General features: G+C 42.8%; 1 protein-coding gene across 1 annotated transcript in view; it reads left to right on the forward strand.

Moving 5' to 3' along the window:
• The window catches only part of PPIP5K2 (diphosphoinositol pentakisphosphate kinase 2), a 3,486,936-nt gene that overhangs the window by 805,065 nt on the left and 2,657,715 nt on the right, over positions 1–24,156 (forward strand). The window contains 1 exon segment of the mRNA XM_044063880.1: positions 1,282–1,403. Coding sequence (XP_043919815.1) covers positions 1,282–1,403 — 122 coding nt within the window.

Here is a 24,156-nt window from a genome sequence, read left to right on the forward strand (position 1 = left end):
TTATACCTTCGTTCCTTTGTTTAGTATTCTCCAGTAAATTCCAGCCCCCTCTTGCCTATTCTCTGTACCCCTGTCTGTGGGGTTTGCTATCATCAGAAGAATGAGAAACGGTCTCTCCTGCTTGGTGTCTCACCTTTTGTTGTCTGAACTGTATTTCTCCCTCTCTCTTTTCTATGTCAAAACATTTCTTTGATCCACCCGGGGAAGCAAATATTCTGAAGACAACTGGATACAGCACGTGAGTGTCATACCATTTCTGATTTGTGGAATAAACTTGCTTCTATTCTGCGTGGTGTATAGTGAATAGTCATTTTCCACACAAACACTCTGCTGTCCCCATTTTTTAATCATTTCCCTTCTACCACTCTCTCTGCTGCTATGCTATGATTGTGTCTTCTCTTTTACAGGTCTTGTCTGCTTTCTCATGGCCAGATCTGGAGCATACCTATGATGTGCCCTCTCAATTAACAAATCCTGCTGTGAAACGCCAATCCACTTACTTGTTTCTCCTTGAATAAAAATTAATGCAGTCTTTCTTCCACTATGTCAGCTACAGCAGCAGAATATCTCTGGTTTTCTCTGTGTTGTCTTTTAATTCTGCTGATTTTTTGAAGTAGCTCTTCATGCTTCAGCCAACCTTTTTCTACATTTCATCTTCTGATTTTTCCAAGTTTCAGTTTATCTGAACAGCTGGCTAAAGCTTCTATTTTTTTTCAACCTTTTGTTATTTAGCTAATATTTATATCTATTTATCTGCATATATGTCATTTCAGTGTTTCATTTACTTTAAGTATCCCTGAGTGCATTTGATTTATTTTTCACTCTAAATTACTGGAAGCCATCTCCTGTACCAAATCTGAAACTTTTTTTTTTTTTTTTTGCTGATAAAAAACTGCAAGATTCTTTCCAACCAGAACTTTTTTTCTCCTATTCTAGTTGCTTTTTTTCCTCCAAATTTCTTCTTTGCTGACACCTAGGCATTGTTGTTACTGGCCAGTGCAGGCATACATATTTGTATTCACAGTTAACAGATATTGCATTCCATATGCATAGTGTGACCTAACTGAAAAAAAAATAATACTGTAAATATATAGCTACTTAAAGTGAAAGAAGTGCTGCCAGATATATAGCTGTACACTGTGAGTAGTATTTTCTGAATTGTTTTGTCTGTGAAGTAAACCTTGCCTGCATTTTCACTGGTGGAAAATTGAGCTGGTCTTTCAGAAGTAAGATGAATTGATAATTTCTCGAGATGAAATGCCATTATTTTTGTTTTGACAGCAAACCGTATGTGGCTTTGATTTACTGCGTGCAAATGGCCAGTCTTATGTCTGTGATGTAAACGGCTTCAGCTTTGTGAAAAACTCAATGAAATATTATGATGACTGTGCAAAAATTCTTGGGTAAGAATGTAATCTTTTTGGTCATTAGTAATTTGGCATTAATTGAATTTCATGCACACAGATAAACCGGAGTATCAAATACTTCATGTATTTGTTTGTTGTGTTGCAGATAGCTTAAATACGCCAGGGAAATAGATGCAGTGATGGATTGTGAATACTGTCATGAAAAATTCATCCAGTAATGCAGTTCATGAAGTGTTTGCGTATCTAAAAAATGACAAAGGCACAAGTCATTATTGTAATGGAAACTGCTGCAAGTTCTAATAGCATTTATATAGATGTCTTACAGAGCATCACAGAATGCATTTTCTGTACAACTTTCTTGTAGCAGTTAATATAGTTTACAAACATATATTTATTATTCTTTTTTCTTATATAGGGCTTTTTCTTAGAACTGTTATTGCGAAGGGCCCTGTTGTTGGTCCAGCTCTTTATCACCCGTCTTTTGCTTTCTCACACAGATTTTCTAAAAATTGAGTCTGTTACACTTTGGGCTGGGTGCACACCCTTTTTACAACTCTGAAGCATCTTTACCAAAACTAGTGGGTGTGAGTACTGCAGGAGTCATTATTCTTTTCAAACACTAATGTACTTCATATTTCCTGGCTTTTGTCAGCAGAAATGTTTGCACATTTGATGATTTGAAGTATACGCCTTTTGATGTATGCTTGCTGTCCATGAGCTCATGAATTCGGCTACCGACAGACATTGCCTTCTTTGACTGGGATCGGAGCCCATGCTGGTGGTCTCACCTGATGAGATTTGAGAGACAGTGTGAAGAACTGGAGGTAGTGAAGCAGTCCATGGGAAGGCTATTTAACGGGCTTATCTGGGGTCTCAGGCAGGTGCAAGGTGAATACTTGATGATAGGTCTTGAAACCAGACCCAAATTTATTTCAATGTTCACAGCTTTATTAGTGGCCTTTGCTCTCCCCTCCTCACTGTCTCTATCACCAATCCTCTTGAGGGGAAAGTCTTGTTCTAGGTCCTTATCTTTTAATGTGCACATATGCACATAGTCAAGCAGAAGCTTCTTTCTGGCAGTCATTCTTGGGAACAATATGCAGAGTTTGATGCCCTTATCTGAGAATGTGGAGTTAATTGAGGAGGGGTATATTGAGGACCTGAGCTGTGTTTCTGGGTCTGAACTTGGGCGTACATGAAACAGATGTCCTTCAAGAATGCAACTGCAGTCATAACATATGGGTTGTCCTGCCTCAGGCAGCCCTCGGTCGGCCGGATTCCAAAGTCTGGGTCCGACGTCGGCTGATGTCGCATTTCTCTCCGACGTCAGAGCGGCTGGAGTACATAAGCATCAGCCGACGCCATTTTCTTCAGTGTTTCTTGCCGCGCGGTGCCCGAAGCAGAAGCAAGTGCCGGTCGGTCAGCTCCTGTATTCTTCGATCCAAAGTCATCAGAAAAGCTAAGTACCCCGTTGGGGACCTTTTCTTGCCTCAGCCGATGTCAGAAATTACTGAAAAAGTTAATAATTGTCTGTCTTGTGGTAAACAAATACCTCATAAGGATTTCCACTCTTACTGTCTTCCTTGCCTTGGCCCAGACCACGACGTCTCGGCCTGTGTCGCCTGTGCTCGCTTCAACAAGCGCACTCTCAGGCGCCGGGCGGAGTTCGCTGAAGACTTTTTCGGCGAAAAATTTGCGTATACAATGCTTTCGGAGCTTCCGACATCGCAAACGCCCAAGAAACGAAAAGACTGGGACTGACATCCTAGGCCCGCATCTGCCACCGACTCCACGCCAAAACCTACCGCGAGTGCTTCGGTTCCCCCTGAGACGGTTATTCCACCGCTCCGAACCAAATACACCGCAATACCGACGACTCCGATACCAGATACCACTCCGACGCCAGTTATAGATTTTCCTCCGGATACTGAAACCGAGGAAATGCCAGAGACCATTGCTGTAGATAAGGTCACTCCTGCACGTGGAGCTGCCAGGCCTCCTATGGCCATGTCTATTAAGGCCTACACTCGGGCTAAGGCAGCCAGCAAGACTAAGCACCTTACAGCAAAAACCTTGCCTCAAACTACTCCTGAGACACAAATCATGTCTATGGCCGCAGACTTAATTTCCATGATTAGAGGTTCACAGGCCCATCCTGAGAGAGCATCCCAGCCTCCTCCTGATAAGAGGCCCCGGGTTGAACCCTCTGAACCTATCCCTTCAGATGAAGATTTTGAGGACTCTATCCACTCCGAGGGCCAGGAAGACCTCTTTCAGACCTATGAGGACTCGGATGCAGAGGATTCTATCCCCTCGGCCTCCCCTCCTGAGGATATTTCTTTTGGGGAAGTTCTGCATACCATGAGGGAACATTTCAAGTGGCAAGGCCAGGAATATTCTGATTCCAGAAAGCGCCTTCGAACCTTCCTTAAAAAGCCCCAGCACAGGCCCCTAGCTATTCCTCCTGTGCTTGATGTTTTGGATGATCTATATTCTGACTCCAGTGTTACCCCTGATTCTCTTCCTCCTGCTCAAGCCAAGCCAGACAGATATTACAGGGTTCCAGACACACATTCCCATTTGTTCAGGGCCCATACCGTTGATTTAGAAACTATTTCTCAGGGACCTAAAGGTGTTTCAGCTTCCACCTCTAAAAATCCCGTGCCTTCCAACAGGGAAGCTAGGTCTTTAGAGAGATGGGGGAAAAAGGTGTACACCTCCACCACTTTATCAATGAGAGCTTTGAATTGCCTTTTTCATATGTTACAATATCAGGATTACCTGTTAGATGATTTACAGAAAACATTGGCCTCTCCTGACCCTTTAGACAGGAAGTCTTTGCAGGAAGCTGTACATAATTCTCAGCAAGTCAGCAATCACTTTCTGCAGTGTGGATATGATGCATTGGAAGCTTCATGTAGGGCAGCTATGACAGGGGCAGTCATTCGCAGACATGCATGGTTAAAAGAACAAACCTCTACCAGATCATGTTAAGGCAAAACTTCTGGATGCACCCTTGGAAAAGAACAAGCTTTTTGGTGCTAATGCTAAAGATGTGTTAAAGTTCATAGAGGAAAAAGCAAAATCAGTTCAGACGGTCAAAGATTTTCTCCAGGTTCAACCCCCCAGATTCAGCAGGAATTGGCCTTCAAAGAACTGGTCCTTTCCTAATCCTGAAAAATTTCAAAGGGTAAAAACAGGCGTGGCCGAGGAAGAGGACAATACAGAGGTTCTTACAGGGGACGACAATGGCAGCTAGCAAACCAAAGAAGTGACACAGGGGTATCCCCCGCCCCTCAAACACAATCTCAATGACTTTCCTTTACGACCGCCAACCAAGGAGCAAACAGAAGCACCCTTGGGCGGAAAATTATCTCTGTTTTCAGACAATTGGCACAGATTGACAAAAGACAAATGGATTTTGGACATTATAGACCAAGGTTACAGGTTCCATTTTCACACCTTACCCAGAAAACAGGGCATGCCAAACCTACCACCAAACCAGAGGGCAGAGGCTATCAAGCAAATTTCTCTGCTTGCTCAGATAAAAGCAGTAGAAAGAGTACCACAAAAAGAACAAGGCCAGGGATTCTACTCAAGACTGTTCCTTGTTCCAAGAAAAGAAACTCAATGGAGACCAATACTGGATTTGTCCGCATTAAACACTTTTCTCATAGTACCAAAGTTCAAAATGCTGACTCTACAGCAACTCCTTCCCATGCTGGGCAAGGGGTCTTGGCTGATTACTCTGGACACAGCTGCAGAAGATACCTCAGATTTCTTGCAGGGCCAGAGCATTATCAATTCTCAGCATTGCCATTTGGCTTATCTACTGCGACCAGAGTATTCACAAAATGCCTGGCTTCAGTAATTGCTCATTGCAGGCTCCAGAGGATCCAAATTTACCCGTACCTGGACGACTGCCTTATACAAGCGGACGACAAACTGATGTTGACAAAAAACTTGAACTATGTCATACAATTACTTCAGGCTCTGGGATACACAGTCAACTTTCAAAAGTCAAGACTTCAACCATCCCAGCAAATAACCTTCTTAGGAGCCAATCTGGACACAGCCTCTCAAATGGCTTACCTGACAGAAGACAAGCAAGAGAAGTTAACTCATTATTTCAAGGGTTTGGCAAAACTCACCCAGATGACTGCAAGGAGATTCCTACAGGCCCTGGGTTACATGGCATCCTGCATTCTCCTGGTTCCATTAGCAAGACTACATATGAGAAAGCTTCAATGGTACTTAAAAAGCCAATGATCTCAGCACAGGAACAACTTAGAGGCACCCATACCGCTCATTCCATGCCTACAAAAGGAATTCCTATGGTGGGCCTCGGTAAGCCAGGCAAATACAGGTATGTCATTCAAAAAACCTCCGATAACACAAACCATGACCACAGACGCCTCAGACATTGGATGGGGGGCGCATATGGAAGGCAGATGCATACAAGGACAATGGTCTCCAAAGGAAACACATCTGCATATAAACCAAAAAGAAATGCTGGCAGTAATGCATGCCATCGAGGCCTTTCGACAACAACTTCAACAAGGCCATTTACTGATACGGACAGACAACACCACTGTGATGTGGTATATAAACAAGCAAGGGGGCACCCATTCCTACCCCCTTTGCAGACTGACAATGCATATTTGGGAGAATTCACTGAGCCTGAACATACACTTACAATCCCAGTTTGTTCCAGGCAAAGACAATGTGCTGGCGGACAACCTAAGCAGGAACTTCATAGATCCTCACGAGTGGAGGTTACATCCAAGGATCTTCACACAACTCACCTCGACATGGGGCAGGCCAGAAGTAGACCTATTTGCCTCTCACCTCAACCATCATCTACAAAAATTCTGTTCAAGGACATACCATCCACAAGCTTGGAAAATAGATGCTCTTTCATTCAACTGGAACTTCCTAACAATCTATGCATTCCCACCTCTGCCACTGATGACCACAGTATTACTAAAGATCAAAGCAGAGAGACCCAAGGGGATCCTAATAGCTCCAGACTGGCCAAGACAACACTGGTACCCGCTACTACGGAGCATATGTCACAACAAGAAGTGGCCCCTACTTTTGACTCAGCACAACTTCAAGACAGTGCATCCAAACCTTCAGACACTGCAGCTGACAGCCTGGGAGATCCCATGAATAACCTCAATCTATCTCTCTCCAAGGAAGTTCAGCGGATATTAACAGAAGCTCGAAGACCATCCACCAGAAAGGTTTACTTGGCAAAATGGAAGAGATTCAGCATTTGGAACACCAGCAAGGGTCATGATGCATCACTATTGAACATCCCACTCATCCTGGAATATTTGGCAGATATGCTTCAGAATGGACTCTCATATTCTTCCATAAAGATACATGCTTCAGCTATTTCAGCTAGATATAACACTGATCCACCTGTGTTTTCACATCCTTTGCTAAGGCAATTCCTCAGGAGACTCAAGAACATTAAGCCACCAAGAAAGGCTCCAGTGCCAGCTTGGGACCTCAACTTTGTCCTGGAAAAACTGACTCTACCTCCTTTTGAGCCAGCAGCTTCAGTGGACTTACAATTCCTCTCATGGAAGACAGCTTTCCTGTTGGCAATTACCTCAGCAAGAAGGGTTTCGGAACTACAGGCCCTAATGGCAATACCACCGTTCATAATCTTTCACCGAGACAGGGTCTCCTTAAGAACCAACCCTACTTTTATGCCAAAGGTGGTATCTAGGGTTTCTTTAAATCAAGCTATTCATCTGCCTGCTTTCTTTCCCAATCCTGAAAACAAAGGGGAAAGACTGTTACATACCTTGGACATTCACAGACAGCTTCGCTACTACCTGGACAGAACCAAGACCAGTAGGAAGTCTGATCAACTTTTTGTAGCTTACGCCCCTGGAGTACAAGGAAAAGCAATTTCAAAACAGACTATTTCAAAATGGATTGGACATTGCATCAGATTTTGTTATTCCTTCCATGGGAAGACTGTTCCAGCCAATGTCAGACCACACTCCACCAGAGCTACAGCCACCTCTACAGCATTCTTAAGAGGGGTGCCTACAAAGGACATTCTAGAAGCTGCTACATGGAGCTCCGTGCATACATTCTCCAAACACTACAATCTCCCTCTATACTCCAGGTCCAGAGCAGGCTTTGCTTCCGCAGTCCTGCAGGGTTTGATTGCCACACCATCTCTTTCCTAGAGCATTCCTCCTCCCCCAGCTAAGCTATGGTATTCTACCCATATGTTATGACTGCAGTTGCATTCTTGAAGGACATAGTACAGTTTTGTACCTACCATAAATGTAGATGTCCGATAGATATGCAACTGCAGTCGGATTTTCCCTCCCTCCATACCCCTCTATGCCTTGGGTCCACTCCTATCCCTGTTCATCTTAGCTGGGGATATCTGTTATGGTGTATCTGTTTATTGCTTACTTATTTGTTTGGAATCCTGTTTTTTCCTTCCAATTTGATTACAGCCTTCCTTGGAGGGCACCTGGCATCTGGGGCAAGAAACACTGAAGAAAATGGCGTCTGCTGATGCTTATGTACTCCAGCCGCTCTGACGTCGGAGAGAAATGCGACATCAGCCGACGTCGGACCCAGACTTTGGAATCCGGCCGACCGAGGGCTGCCTGAGGCAGGACAACCCATATGTTATGACTGCAGTTGTATATCTATCGGACATCTACATTTATGGTAGGTACAAAACTGTACTATTCATTGCCTCACTGGGACTTTTTTGATCTGTTATTTTTTGGGGACCTTTCGTAATCAGCGCATAATCTTGGAGGTATGAATGCACGAGTCCTATACAGCAGTTAAAAGTGCTGTGCTCACTTTTGGTCCTGTGCAGACCAGTCTGTTTTCATTGCCAGAATAATGTACTCCTTTCTAAGTGTCACACCTGCACCCATCCAGCATCTGTTGAGCACACACCTTCTGCTAGTTTTCTTTCTTCATCTCCCTATTTGGACTTCAGAAGTGCATGCATGGAATATAATGATGGTGGGGTTGGTGGATTTCACCTCGTTGTTCAGGTTCTTCTGCTTAAGAGAGGTCTGAGGAGTAGGTGACTCCTTTTTTTTGTAAATTGGCTCAAGACAGTTAGGTTTTAGGCTATACCCTTCATTTTCTAAGGAGTCAGCCTCGAAGAGGCAGTTGAGTCAATGAAGCCTACCCTGAAGTGACCTGTTGTGTCTTACTGTTCCCTAGATACATTTTTGCTTATCACATTAATGTATTGTACTATGGTTATCCCCACAATGGAGCCTGTGATCAAGGTAGCAGTTTCCACTGCCAGGAGGCAGCATGGTTTGTGCTGTTCTGTCTAAAGAAAGCTAGCCACTTATACTGCTCATATTCTAAATGGTTCTGTTTCCCTAACTGGCATTCTGAAGTAGCCTCTTGTATTAGTGTTTTTGTTGTACCCTATATTCAGAAGCCCTGCACGTGGACACTTTTTCTTTTGGCAGAGAACGCAAGACATTGTACAGGTTTGATAATGGAATCTGTTCTTCAGTCACCTTGGGCCTTACACCTGTTACCTTACTTGCCCCATATCTCTCACAGCTAGACTTTACTGGTATAACAGGCCTAGGAAAAAATATCCTTCTAACTAGGCTTTGATCACTAGTCAAGAAAGAAGCTCCTTTGTACCACTTGCAAGGTCATGCTCCATACTGCCTGCTGTACCTTTTAAAAAGTTGATGTGCTCATTAGGACTGCTGCCAGTAGCACCTACCCTGCAAGATCCTGTCTCAGACTTCCTTTCATGAGGACCGCACTCGGCTAATCTGTCTTTCTGGTTGAGGTCCTCTTTGCCAGTACTTTAATCAGCTTTTGGTATAAGGTTCATATGCTCACCTTCTGTTTTTAGATAAGTCACAAAAACATTCCTTCTTATGAGTTTAATTTGTGTTTTTGTATGCATGTTTTCAAAGCAGTCATACTTCACAGCTATTTCCCCTTCTTTCTGTTTGGGTACTTAGTGCAGCCGTACAGTTTACATCAGTGCAGAATGTAATCTTTATGCATGCATTTGTGAATTATATGTTATTGTATTACAGTTTGTTCGTTTGCATTTTTTTTTTACTTGTTGATTGATTAATTTATTCCAGCTGGTAAGGACCATTTTCATCAGAGCACTTCAGAGGCAGCACATTTTACAGTAATAAGCCCTTGTGTACAATGAGTACATATTAAAATTGGCTTACCTAGTTTTTGGTCAAGTGTGGGTAAAGTCAACCTTTGTATTGTCAGTTGTGTGATAACGGGCAATCCCTGGAGTTAAAAGAATATGCCCTTTCACCAGTGATTGTGAAATCTCAGGTTTAGAATATATAATTAGTAGGGGTGGCTGAGTTTACCCCCCCCCCCCCCGCAAAAAATATTTAATTCTGCTTGTTCCAAGAAGTAACTTTGTTGCATGCACAGAAATGTGTTGACCTGTGCTTTCAAACATTCGTATGTAGATGTTAGCCACGTGGATGTAACATCGATTTGAGGAATGCCAGTAGATCCATTAAAATTACAGCACCAATTTTAGTAACAGCAGTCATTATTCCCACTGCCTCAGTTGCATTTTGGGTTATTTGCTGAGGTAACTCAGTAATGAACAGCTTTTAAAAGCTCAGATTCGTCTCCCTCTGTGTTCCAGTGGCAGCTGATTAGCTGAGCATATCCCGAGAGGGAAGCCTGTAACAGTCACAGAATGTGAATGTGTTTTTCTGTCATCTAAAGAAGAAAGTTCTTTGACTCTTCAGAAGATCCATTGCTGATTTTTCAGGCTACTGCTCAAATGAGCCCCATTTGAGGTCCTCCTTTCTTTCATTTTATTACTAGAATTATTTTTTTCATGTTTAAAATAAATACATCTTTTTCATGTTTAAAATAAATACATCTTTTTCATGTTTAAAATAAATACATCTTTTTCATGTTTAAAATAAATACATGTTTAAATAGTGTTTTATTTCTGTCTGTTTCCAGTAATTCCTATGGAAATTTCTACTTGTGGCAGTGTTTATTTGGCTTCTGTTTTTGACAAATGATTTTTTTTTTACTATTTCTGAAGAAACTTTCAGTATTTCTCTCAGAAGTGCAGTGTACATGTGTGCTGTTAAGACAGTAGAGTCTGTCTTGTGCAGTTAGAACTGTGAATTAATCACACCTGTCTTTCCTACTGTTGCACTCCTTTATTTTCATCTTTTGACAGAAAAATATTGCATAACTTGGATTTTTTCAGCATTTATACACTGTTTATTATATGTATGACCCTGCTGTGGGTGTTAACATTGGACCATGATTTTACTCAAATGAGGTTATTTGAATGCAGTGTGAAGACTTTAGTCTCTCTGACAAGAAAATATAGTTTAAATTGCTATTAAAGTGTGTGGAGCTAATGTTTAACACTAGTGTGGCACATTGGTTGCTTAGGTGTTTGCACTTTGTCAGTTATATAATTCTGAAGACATTTCAGACCTTTTTTGTGATGATAGCACAGTTTGATAGACTTTAGTTGTATGGGGATACATGTATTACTAGAAACGTTTTAAGTGCTTATTGTGTGATATATTATCTGGTGTTTTCTCCCCCGATTTGAGGGCTCCTAACTTTGGTAGCCCCAATCAAATCCAGTTGCACCCAAAAATAAAAAAAGCAAATATAAATAATGCCTTGGCCTACAGTTAGTGATTTTTCTGGGACCACTGCTCAGCTTGCAGATCACTTACCTTTTGCCCCATCCCTCACTATGGAATGTGGTTTAGACACATCCTCCGGGGCTGTTCCAGTACCTGGTGTAGGTATGGGAAGACCAAACCCTTTAGGTACAGGAGTAGTCTGGTGTAAGTGGCCCTCTTGCCGGACATAATACTCTGTCCCCAGATATTTTATCAAGTAGTGAAGTTCATAAAAAAAAAAGAAACAGAAGTTTTACGTTACAGCTTGATAATTGGACTATAGCTTTTTGTAAGGCTGATACGGTTTCCTTGGCTATGAGTGTACCAGAGACAGCTAATTCTGGTGTTTGAATTCCCATAAATGCTTCCAGTGCTAGTTTGGCTAGAGACCTTTCTGTTTCTGAGAGTGATGCGGAATCTAATGAGGACAATGATGATTTCCTAGTTGTCACGGAGTCTAGTAATTCTTATTATTAGGAAGGTGAATATGAGCTTAAGTTTAAACAAGCACTCACTTTCCCTCAAATGGTTGCTAGATTTAGTGATGTTTTTTGCTTGGGAGCAGTCTGGAACTATCCCAGAGCTAGCCATAGCATATGATATTATAGAGCACAAGAATACCCAACTCTGTGGCTGTCCCCTCTCTCTTACAGGCCTTGAAGGATGTTTATAAAGATACCAACAGGATAGCATTATCTATTCCAGCAGTCCCTTAAAAGGCTTAGCGAAAATATAGGGTCTCCTCTGATATAACAGGTCTCTTTTCCCATTTGAGTGCTGATCCAGCTGTGGTCTCCCCAGTCACCTGCTCAAATAGAAAGTCCTTGGCTTCTTCTAATTCAATACCCCCTGATAAAGAGGAAAACTTAATTAGATCTTCAGGGCAAAAGTATGTCTTTCTCAAGTAATCTAGACTGTAGAATGTTAAATTATATAGGCTATATGTGGAAATTTATTTTATAGTGTGCATACAGTTTGGATTATTTGTTGCATCCTTATCTGCAGAGAAAAAGTCTTATGTGAATCAAAGTGTTTTAATTTGACTCGGGTTTCGAAAGTTGCTTTGAGAGGCATGCTTGAATGTAAAGATACAATCTTGAAAAATGCTGCTGCTTCTGTTGTATTAAGATGGTATTCTTGGTTACATAATCAGAACTTTTCTGATTTAAAAGCCAAAATTTTGAATGTACCTTTAAGTTCTGAATTGGTGTTTGGGTCCTCCGTAACACAGAGATTCTCAAACAGTGAGATGATGGGGGCACATAAATGCATTGGGTATCTAGGATGTTTCTTGTGCCCAAGTTCTCTCTAAACAAAGTGACTTCCTTCAAGGGTCCGAGCAAACAAAAATCCCAATCAAACCTAAGTCAGAGATCCAAAATGAAATGGTACGAGGGCAATTCTTTGAAACCAAAAAAGAGAGAGGTTCCTTTCCAAAAAATAGATCAACCCCCTGCAAAATGACTGTACCAAGTCACAGACCACTCCTACCCTTCCCCTTGCCCTTCCTTCTCCTCCAAGGCTGTCTCAGCCCTGCAGCCTGGCCACAGTATAGTTTCAGACAAATAGGTTCTGCGAATAATTTGGAGAGGATAGATCTGGCAGTAGATAGAAATTCCTTTCCCTTTCAGGGGAATTTCCCCACATTCACCAGGCCAGGTTAGACAGAGCGGTTTCTTCAGTACTTCATCACATGATAGAAGCAGAGGTCACAGAACCAGTGCCTGTACTACACACTGGCTAAGGAGTTTATTCCAGAATCTTTTTGGTAGTAAAAAAAGAGCATTCATGGTTGACCCATCCTGGATTTGTCCTTTCTAAACACCTTTGTAAAAGTTGAAAAAATTCAAACTGCTCACCTTACAGTTGGTCCTAGCTATGCTTTCAGCTCATTGAGTCCTAGTGAATCTTTATCTGAATGATGCTTATCATATTCCTGTTACTCCCAATTTCAGGAAATGTTTGAGATTTGCTTTGTATGGCTTACATTATCAATTTTTTGCATTGCCCTTTGGGCCAGTGTCAGTAGTGAGGATTGAGCTCCTTGATTATTGACCTAGAGGAGGGACGTCACATATTGGTGACCAGTGGTGTGGATATTAATTGAACTTCTGTAGCTTGTAAGTAGTTATCACTAAAAGTGTGTGTACTCTCAGCAGTCACAAGGTAAACATACAGAATTTCATTTTTCACAACAGTTTGATTTATTTTGTTAGTTTAGTGTAGTCAAGGAAAACAGCAAAGATGTCAGCAGAGGATTGTGGAAAGCTGACAGTGAACCAGTTGGTTAAGGTGTGCAAATCCAAAGGACTGGTGCATGCCAACCTGACTCAAGAAATTATTTCAGCCTTAATCGCAGCTGCAGCATGGACCAGCACCCAAGAAGATAACCAGTCTGGTGATGGGGATGTGTAGCCCTCAGAAACAGGACAGTTTACTTTTTCCTCAGATGACTTAACCCATCTGGAGTTAGAGACATGAACTGGAGGCCAAATATTTGAAATTAGAATTGGCAGAGAAACTGCAGCATTTGGAGGCTAAAGAAAATGAGAAACTGTGGCATTTGGAGGCCAAAGAAAATGAGAGACTGGCTTTTGGAGGCTGAAGAAAATGAGAAGCAGCGTCAACATGAGAGGGACATGCTGACTCTTCGACAGGAACGTGGAGGTAATGGGGAAGTGAATAACTGAATCCCAGAAGCAACAAATGTCAGTACATTTATTCCATGGTATAAAGAAGGTGATAATTTTGATAGTTTTATTCATATATTTGAAAGAGTATGTAGAGAATATGAAGCTGACCATGGGTTCTGGCTATGAGTCTTGACCCCTTTAATTCTATGGTAAAGCTGTAACTGCTCCTTCTAAATTGCCTGATGATTATTTATTTAAATTATGACAAGGTTAAACAATATTTATTGGAATTTTTAAGTTAACACCTCAAGTTTATGGAAGAAGTTTCATGTATGTGGTTATATTGCTGAGCTAAGTACTTATTTTCATAGGTGGGTGAGTGGGTGTCAAGTTACCACTTTTGAAAGACTGGCAGACCTTTTGGTGAGGGAATAAGCCCTTAGCACTTTGCCTGGGGACATGAGAATCTGGTTGTACCATACCTTAGTGGGTGGAAAACAGGCTATCGCTAAGAGAGAGACCGCCTCTAACATAACCATTGTGAAGCATGCAGTGATTAAAAAAGAGCAGTACTTGCTTGGGCAGTCCACTCCAGCCAGAGCTTTAGGAGGGACCCCATTCCAAATACTTTTGGCCAGGGTTCACCTTGAGTGGGAGGATAAAAAAGGAAGCAGGCAAGTAGGTGTGTGTGTGAGGATATTCCTGCAGATGCCTTGAAAGGGAATTAATTTGATAATGCAGTGCGTTGTGTGAATGCAGTTGCATGCAGTCAGGCTTGGAGACAGGCATATGGGTCTGGTAGGCTGGGGGGGAGACCAAGACGGACCCCACACCTGAAGCCGGGGCTGGTGATATGACCATTTTAGAGAGGGAGCTACTCTGTAGCAGTGAGCCTGAAGGTGAGCCACAACTGCTTATAGGTACTGATGTTCCCTTGGACAAAGTGACTGCAAGGGCAGAGGTAAGTGGTAGTACCCAGGCTGACAGTGAGGCACCTCTGTTAGTGGATACCAGACTTCTTGTGGAAAAGTGACAAAGATGGAGGTGAGACAGGCTTAGCTCTTGGACTGTACATTACAAGGCTTGAGGGATGTAGCTAAGGAGGCACCTAAGTCTCAAGGAAAAGGGGAGTCTGTATACTGGAACAGAGGGTTACTGTATAGAGAGCGGACCCCTGAGGAAGGGCTAGAGAGTAAGGTAGTACATCAGTTGATAGTGCCCGGGGTGTACTGTCTGGCACTTCTAGCCATAGCCCTTGACATTTCTTTTACAGGTCATATGGGCATAAAGCATGCCAAGAGACATATTATGCAGAACTTTTATTGGCCTGGGATTGCAAGGGATGTAACAGGGCACTGCAGGACCTGTGAGCAGTCCCAAAAAAGTAGGCAAGGCAACAAACAAGGTCAAAGCTCCTTTGATGCCTTTGCCTGTGATTGAGGAGCCATTTTGGATGGTAGCTGTGGATATTGTGGGGCCACAGAGTGCCCGAAGTTCCACAAGGAAGAAGTATATCCTACTGGTATTCAACTATGCTACTAGATACCCTGAGGCTGCCGTGACTGTGTCCTCCAAGGCAGAGAAGGTGGCAAGTGCTTTGTTAGAGATTTTCAGCAGGGTAGGTTTCCCAAGAGAAATACTGACTGACAAAGTTGCCATTTTCATGTCAGACCTCCTGGCTTGTTTGTGGGAGCGCTGTGGGATAAAGCACCTAAAGACCACCTCTACCACCCCCCAGACTAAAAATCTTGTGGAGAGGTTAAACTCAACACTAAAGACCATGCTACTGGTATGTACAGACCGGTTTGAGAGAGTGGGACAAATATTTGCCCCACCTGCTGTTTGCATACATAGGGATACGCCAGGAAGCCACAGGTTTTTCACCCTTTGAGTTGCTGTGTGGGCATAGGCTGAGGGGGGCCTTTGGATTTGATTTGTGATGAGTGGGAGGATGTGTGTAAATCTCACAAGGAATCTGTTGTGTCATATGTCCTAATCCTCAGGACAAAGCTTATGGAGCTCATGGGCTTGGCCCAGGAGAACCTGGCAGGAGGCCAACCAGCAGAAAAAGGTCTGGTATGACAGGAATGTTTGAGCCCTGAGAATAAGTTGTGGGATAGCGGTTATGGTGCTCATTCCTGTCAGACAGAGTAAGCTGCAGGCAGCCTGGGAAGGACCCTTCAAAGTGGTAAGGAAGGTCAGGGATGTTAACTGTATGGTAGAGCTGCTAGGCAAGAGGCAGGGGCACAAATTGTATCATGTTAAGATGAAGCCTTACAGTGATAGAGCGGCTCTTGTGCTAAATATTTGTAGTGGGTGAGAGGAGGCTGAGGGGGACGTGGTGACTGATCTCAGAGAGGCTCAGACTGACACCTTAGTGGATGGGGTCAGAAATGCCAATGCGAATGGGCTATCAAGACAGGGTATGGGTTAATGTATTTCTAGACAGGCTCATTCTTCTCAAGCAATGTTTCTCCAGGCTCATTTGAGAAACTAGCTTAAGTCTTCAAAGCGGGGAGAGATGTGATGATGTGAGATAGTGCCACGTATGCCAGAGAGAGTAGGGCAGTGCATGTGTAACATATGTCAGCATAGCTAGCTGAAGTTTTGTAAATAATTTTATGTCATTGGTATATCAAACTGATTTGTACAGATGCTTGTGTTAAAAATGTATCTGATGCTGTCAAGTCTTCACTTAGTCCTTGACTGTGGGTTTGGTTCCGTGTCATGGAACTGACTCTGTTATTCCAGCTCGCTCCTTCCTAAAGCTCTCAAGCATAGGTTTACCCATAATGCTTCTCTCAGGATTACTCCAGATCTCATTTGCTGCTTTTCAGTGCCAGATGCGTTTTTTTCTGTCAGCTCTCAAGCGAACAGTTTTCATCTACAACTATAAGTTTTCTTTTGCAAAAACATTATTTTTTATTCCTTATATTCTTTTTGCTTACCCAGCTCCTCTACTCTATTTAATACTTGTAGGGTTTTTCTTAATGCCATCATTGGTAGTCCCTTTTCTTTCACTTTCTCTCTTTCCCATCTACCTTTACTGTAAACCTGCAGTACCAATGTTGGTACTCTCTCTCTTACCACTATGGTAACCCTTACGTACTATTGTTACTATGTTTTTTCTGCCTTGTCTTAAAAAAAAAAAAAAAAAAAAAAAACTTTTTAGCTTACCTCTCTCTTTCTGTCTGTGTGTGCGTGGATCTTCTGGTATGGCAGAGAAAGTTAGAGGAACTTCTGGCTTCAAAGGATGACAGAAGTGTGATAGAAAATTACCAAACTCTGATGGACACACTCTATGCGTCTACTGCTTGGGTCTGGTGCATCTTCAAGAAGACTCTGGTATTTGTCATGGATTCAGTCACATGCCCTTGTAGAAAGAAAATGAACTGACCAAAATCCACAAGAACACAAAATGACTAGTAAAACAAAATCACCGCAACTAAGAGAAAATAGTCGTTTATTCCAAAAAATCCAAGATAAGCGCTTTCGTTTGCTTCAAGCAAACTTCATCTGATGAAGTTTGCTTGAAGCAAACGAAAGCGCTTATCTTGGATTTTTTGGAATAAACGACTATTTTCTTAGTTGCGGTGATTTTGTTTTACTTGTAGAAAGAAAAATAAGGTGATTCTTCCAGTAAACATGAAAGCTCTAAGAAGAGGAGTCATTAGGTTCCGACAATTTTGTCGGCACAACCTGCTAAACTCATTAAAACTTTCCAGGTTTCCATAGTTTCCTTGGAATCGAAAGAGAAATTGATTGAACATTTGGTGCCATTAGTGCTGGCTTCTGCACTGACTACATTGGCTCCAACAATCATTTCAAAAGCAGTTACTTCAGTGCCTTCTCGGGCCGTGGTTCCACCTGTTTTGTAACCTAAGGAATTTTCTTTTAAAGACAGGCCCTGACCAAGGTATTCCCCATCTGTAGACCCTTTTCTAGACTGACCTTCAAGCCTGTGCTTGGAAAGACCTAGATCCCTGTTTGTCTCTTCGGTCTGTTCCACCAAGAGCCGAACAGAAAATGATGTTATGATGCTAGTGGACCAGCTCCTGCCGGCGATGGGATTAGATACTGCATCGGTTCCTAACCTTCCTATCTCTGTAGCCTTTCCTGTCTCTTCACCAGTTTTGTTTCCTCCTCTGACTCCAACTGAGCCTTTGGAGTTCCCAGCTCTGACAGTCCTGGTTTCGACTGTCTGTGCCAATCAGATCTTCATGTCTGGCACCGATAACTACCTTGAGCTCTTTGGTTCTGTCGGATCCAGAGACCTCTTGGGGTCAAACTTTGCTGTGGGTTCTGAGGAGCATGGATCCACTCCTGTGTTGTCAGAGCCATCCGTACTTCTCTAGGAATCTGCACATGTGAGCTTGACTCCAGCTTCGGAGATGGCTTCCTCAGTGTGGGGTGGGACCACAGTCCCGAGGGAGTCTGTCTCTTTTCTGGGCTCCCATTCCTGTACAAGGGGGGAGGGGTCTGCCTTCCAGGTCATAGAGAGGGCCTTGTCCACTGCAGGCTCTCAGTTGATACCATCATCATCGGGCTAACATACCAGTCCTTCCCCTCGCCCAAAGCTACCTCCAGCCTCTGTCCTGGGACAGTGGGCACAAAAACCTCAGGATTCAACAGTTGTGGTTATGTTCTCTTCAGACACCTCTTTGTACCATCCCACCAAAATGGTGACCCTGAAGAAAAGGAGAAGGAGGAAGCATTTGGATTCCCCTGAAGAGTCTTACACAGAAAATACCGATTTCGATAAAGGGGAAGGTTTCAGAAGCTCACCCCTCCAGAAGACGTCTCATTCAGAGACATTCTAGAAATCCTGAAACGGGGGGGGGGGGGCTGGACATCCCATTAGCCTTTCTCTGAGGAATCTGTATATCTGCAGGCTTTCTGGGCCCAACCGTCTGCCTCTTGGATCTCTGAGCCCACTGATGTTCTAATTAAACTGATTGTGAGCTTGGAAGATTCCTGATTCCATCAAGCCAGTCCCCAGGAGACCAGACTGTATTTTGTCAGCTCCTAAGGATCATCAACATTAGGCTAAAGGGATACCGATAGATGCCATGGTGGTTGCAGCTGCCACCAAAAAGGAACTTGCTGATGAAAGTCCTACTATCCATCCTCCTAACAAGGAGTCTAGGATGATGGATAGATTCGGGAAGCTCATCTACCCTTCTTTGACTTTTGTACTTAGGTCCTGAACTTCATGGCACATTTTACAAGACTCCAACGAGACCTGGTAAATGAGATCAGACACTCTGATAAGAGCTGTAGCTGAGGGAGTGCAGAATAAAGTAATTTCCCAGCTGGCAGCCCTTGAATCAGTATGTAATTCATCCATGAAACTCATTGTGCATGCAGCTGAAGTGACAACTAGGACAGCAGGTTCTGGCATAGCCATGAGGAGACATGCCTGAATGTGCTTATGTGAGTTTCATGAGACATTTAAGTCTTTTTTCGTCAAGGCTGCTTTTGACTGAAGATCCCTTTTTGGCCTCAGAGACCCTTATCAGATGTAAGAAGGATGGAAAGATCCCCGTTACCGTGGGAGTATGCTTTTCTACTCCTCAACAGTCTGGAGTGGAAAGCTATGATTCAAAAAGTCCCAAGAGCTATTCCAGGAATCGTGTGGTAATGACCCCCCCCCCCCGCCCCAGGGCAGAGGGGGGAGTTGCAATGGAAGACGCCATGCTCTAGGCAGATGTGGCGTGCAAAATCAGGATTCCAGGGATTCTTTTCCAAGTAACTCCTATCAGTGCTCCTGAATGGAATCCCGATTGCCATCTTCTGGAGGCAGTCGGGGGATGATTATCCCCTGCACCTGTCTGCCTGGATAAACATAACAGACAATTGGGTGCAGAGGATTATAACCAGAGGTTACAATGTCCCGTTTTCAAAACAATCCAGTCAGCCAGAGAGTATCCCAGATGTTCCACCCAGTCGCAGGGATGCAGCAGTCTTAGAAATTCAAAAACTGCTGTACAAAAGAGTCATCCAAGCAGTCCCACCAGACCAGATAAGATCTGGAGTTTACTCAAGATTCTTTTTAGTGCCAAAGAAAACAGCGGACTGGAGACCAATTTTTGGATCTCAGTGTGCTGAACAGATCAGTTCAACAAACCAAATTTTGGATGGTTGCATTTCAGTCTTTACTTCCATTCTTAAGAAAAGATGGAAGTGCTCAATTGATCTTCAGGATACATATTATCACATAAAAATGAACAAGCACTCCAGAAGTTTTCTGCACTTCCGGCTGGGAGCCAGTCATTATCAGTTCAGAGCCCTGCCCTTTGGTCTCACCACAGCTGGTGAACTGCTGAACTGGTGTTCACGAAATGCATGGCAGTGGTAGCAGCTCACTTCAGACTGCAAGGATTCTGCACGTTTCCATACCTAAACGACTGGCACATTAACGCATCCACCAGGCATCTAGTGTTGGAGGCAAGGAATTACATTCTTCATACTTGCTTCTCACTGGGGTCACTGTAAACTATGAAAAATCCCATCTAGAACCAACACAGAACTTGGACTTCATAGAAGCGGTGTTAGACACAAGCACTTGTATTGCATCTCTTCCCCAAGAAAGACTTCAAAGAATAAAATTGCAAGTCAGCCAAATTATTCACAGCAGAACAGTGACTGCAAAACTGTTACAGACTAGCCACCATCATCTTAGTTCCCTTTGCGAAATTTCGCATGCAAATCCTGCAATGGCTCTTGGCATCGCAATGGTTCTTACTGAATCAACCAATGTCCCGTCAGGTATTGATCACCAATTTATACAAGAAAGACCTGAGTTGGTTACTTCATTCCAACAACATTTTGTCAGGCCATCTATTTGTCTCAATCCCAAGCTATAGTGACCATGGATGCATCCCGGATAGGCTGGCAAGTCTTATCTGGGAAAGATGGTTCAAGGCACTTGGTCCCATTTAGAGGCAAATTTGCACATCAGTATTCTAGAGATGAGGGAAATGCTTTTGGCGTTGGAAGCATTCCAAGAAGTCCTCTCCTTGGAACGAGTGCAATCCAGACAGACAACGTGTCAGTGGTTTGGTACATCAACAAACAAGGTGGAACGAGGTCTTACCCTCTTTGTTGAGAAGCAGTCAGGATATGGCAATGGGCAATTTCATCCAACCGCTTTCTAATTGCAACACACATTCCAGGGAGCGCCAGTGTGATTGTGGACAAGTTGAGCAGGAGCATTCTGATGCCTCACGAGTGGTGTCTCAATCCATTGGTGACTGAGAGGAGTTTCCATCTATGGGTCCAGCCCTGCTGCAGTCGTTTTGCATTCCCCCCTGAACAAGTGCAGCAGCTGTTTTGCCATGTTCCCCCCAGTGGGCGAGTGACGGAGATACTCTCCTTCCCAATTTTCCCTTGGTCTTCTGTATGCCTTTCCCCCAGTACCTCTCATTTCCCAGTTTCTTAAGAAAGCCAGCAGGTCGAAAAACAAGATAATTCTCATTGCTCCATTCTGGCCTTGACAGATTTGGTTCCCCTTCCTTTGGCCTCACCTACTTCGGAAACCCTGGATCCTGGACTCGGCTCCAGGCCTCTTGTCCCATTTAGAGGGGCTTGTTCATACAATTCTCCAGAATCTCAAGCTCATTGCATGGCTCCTCCAGTTCCCATGATTGCCAGGTATACTAGTCTCACTGCCCCAGTTTAACGTATTATTCTAGCCTCTCACAAACCTTCAACTAGAAGACTGTACAACAGTAAGGGGCATAAATTCTCAAAACGGGCTTCAGAGATCAATGTTGATCCATATTCTGCACCAGGTTTTATAATTCTTAGCATCGCTTTTCAATTCGGGAGTGTCCTCAGCCACGATATGAGTACATCTAGCTGCTATTTCCAACTTTCATAATGGTCTAAGTGATGCAAATTTCATGTCCGACAAACTATGTAAAGCCTTCCTGAAAGGAACTTTAAGGCTAAGACCTCCTTACAAGGATCCTTCTACACCTTGTGACTTGAACCTGGTGCTGCAATCCATTATTCATTCCCTGTTTGAGCCAGCTGCAAATTGCGATTTGAAGCATTTATCTTGAAAGACTTTATTCTTGATTGTATTTACTTCTGCAAGTCCCCTTACTTAACCTTCCACAGACAAATTCCCATATTTTTCCCAATTTTCAAACAGAGGCAAATATTGTCTACATTTACTAGATGTTCACAGACATTACGTTTTTACCTTCAAAGAACAAAAAGAGTTTAGAAAATCTGATCAGTTCATTTCTTTCTCTTCAGCTACTTTGGGCAAACCAGTCTCTAAAGTTACTCTGGCTAAATGGATTGGGGATTGTATAACCTTCATTTATACAAAAAGGAAAATACAACTACAGTAAAGGCACAGTCTACAAGAGCAATAGCCACTTCTGCAGTTTTTCATTCCAGAGCTTCTATAGACAATATCTGCACAGCGGCTAGCTGGGCATCCCCACATACCTTTATTACTCATTAAAAGGTGGATCTGGTCTTTAGGGGACGAGCATCATTTGGTTCGATGGTGCTCAGGAATATACTTTCATGAGACCTAACAAGATTTAGGTAGCTAGGAACTCTGTCCCACAGTCGAGGATTAAGTGAAATTGACAACATCAGATAAAGAAGTTATGTCGTACCATAATGTTCCATCTGTGTTGTCGATCTTCACTTATCCTTGACATTCCCACCCTCCTCCCCCCTACTTTTTGAGCTTCTTGGTGGAATGCATCTATCCCAACAGATTGGCTTATCCTTTTTTATGAATACAGATATGGTCTCTGATCTGTTATTTCCTGTCTTTCACTATCTTATGCAAACTCGATCTGAGGTAATCCTGAGAGGAGCATTATGTGTAGGGCTAAGCTCGAGAGTTTTTGGAAGGCGTGAGCTGGAATAACTGTCGAGTCAGTTCAGAGATACAGAACCGAACCCAGAGTCAAGGATAAGTGAAAATCGACAATACAGATGGAAAGTTATGGTAAGACCTAACATTTTTGTTTGTAAATTTGATTGTATTAAACATGTATAAGCAGTGGGTCCTGCTGGACAGAAAAGAGATGTACATTTATATTATACTGTCCTGTTGTAACTGAAGAAATGTATATATGTTAACAGATAATGCTGGAAGGGAAGGGGTTAAGTTTAGCTTGGCTTACCTTAAGAAAAATAGCCAGTAATTAATTGACTTGGTTTAGGCCATAACGATTTTATCTCACAGGCCTGAATGCAGCCAGAGATGCAATGTGTGGAAAAGGCCTGGGGTCTTATTGTCCCTAGTAATGAACTAATTGCTACTCTGGGATGCCAGAGAATGGCTTGTTAGTCTCTGCAGGAAGGATGGGAGTATTGGAATTGATTTGCAGTTTCCAGGTACTGTATTAAGCTTAGGCGTGTATTATGATACATGTGTACTAGATCCTGGTTCAGCTTCTAGTCAGAGGAGTAGTGTGGGAACCACTGAATCAGGTGACCAGATCAGATGTGATGTCATTCTATAACCAGCACTGACATTATTTTAGATATTAGTGAGAGATGTGACAGAAGACCCTCAGCGCTGTCTTTGTGAACCTGGCAACAAAGACCACTCATGCACTTCATCTTGCGTTGCTTTTATAAGTAACTTAAGTAGGGAGCAGTAATTCTCTTCAGTAATTTAGGAAAATAGTGAAATTAGCTGTATTGATGTGATGTTGTCCCATCTCGCCTTCATTCTGTACTGGTTAGGTTCGGAACCAATCTTCTATTCTGACTCTGCCTTTTACAAAAGCTTGAGGTCTTCAACTAGCTTGTGGCTTACACCCTGTCCTGTGATGCCCTAGGGAATTCCCCAGTTCTCATTTGCTGCTGAACAAGATCAGGTGCTTCACACTGGCTCTGGCTCTGGCTAAGTGATTTCTTTCAATTGTGTTTTACTGTAAAATGTAGTAGTTTTTCCTCTTGGAATTACTTAGTAGTAGTTTAGATTAATTAAATCGGTTAACCTGAGTTAACAACTTTGGCTGTGCTCGTTTTTTCTTGGTGTTTGAGTGTTGGCTGTTGTTACTGTCAAGACCTATATATCTACCCTATCCCGGCTTTCCTAAGCATGCGTTCAAAATAATTTTCTTAGGCTCGTTGATTTGAGCTGTTTAAATTAGTGTGTTTTATATTTAAATAACTTAGATATTTACTTAGAGTGCTTTTTCCTTAGTGTGTGTGTATTTGATAATTCTCCTTTTTTTCCTTGATCAAGCTTATTCATTTAAGTTAGAAGGCTGCTTGGCCTGTTTAAATTAGAGGGTCTTTTCCCTTTCTGTGTGTGCATTACTGTTGTTAAATACGTTGGTTGACTTACTGCTTTATTTGGTGGATTGTTCTATCACCTAAGCTAGCTCATTTAGGTTAGAGGGCTGCTCAGCCTGTAAGTTAGAGGGTTTTTCTCTGGTGTGTGCTTTGCATATTTTTCTGTTTAGCAAGCTTCTT

The sequence above is a fragment of the Protopterus annectens genome, chromosome 2.part2 (genome assembly GCF_019279795.1).
Source record: "Protopterus annectens isolate FY-2018-M chromosome 2.part2, PAN1.0, whole genome shotgun sequence".
NCBI classification, from domain to species: Eukaryota; Metazoa; Chordata; order Ceratodontiformes; family Protopteridae; genus Protopterus; species Protopterus annectens.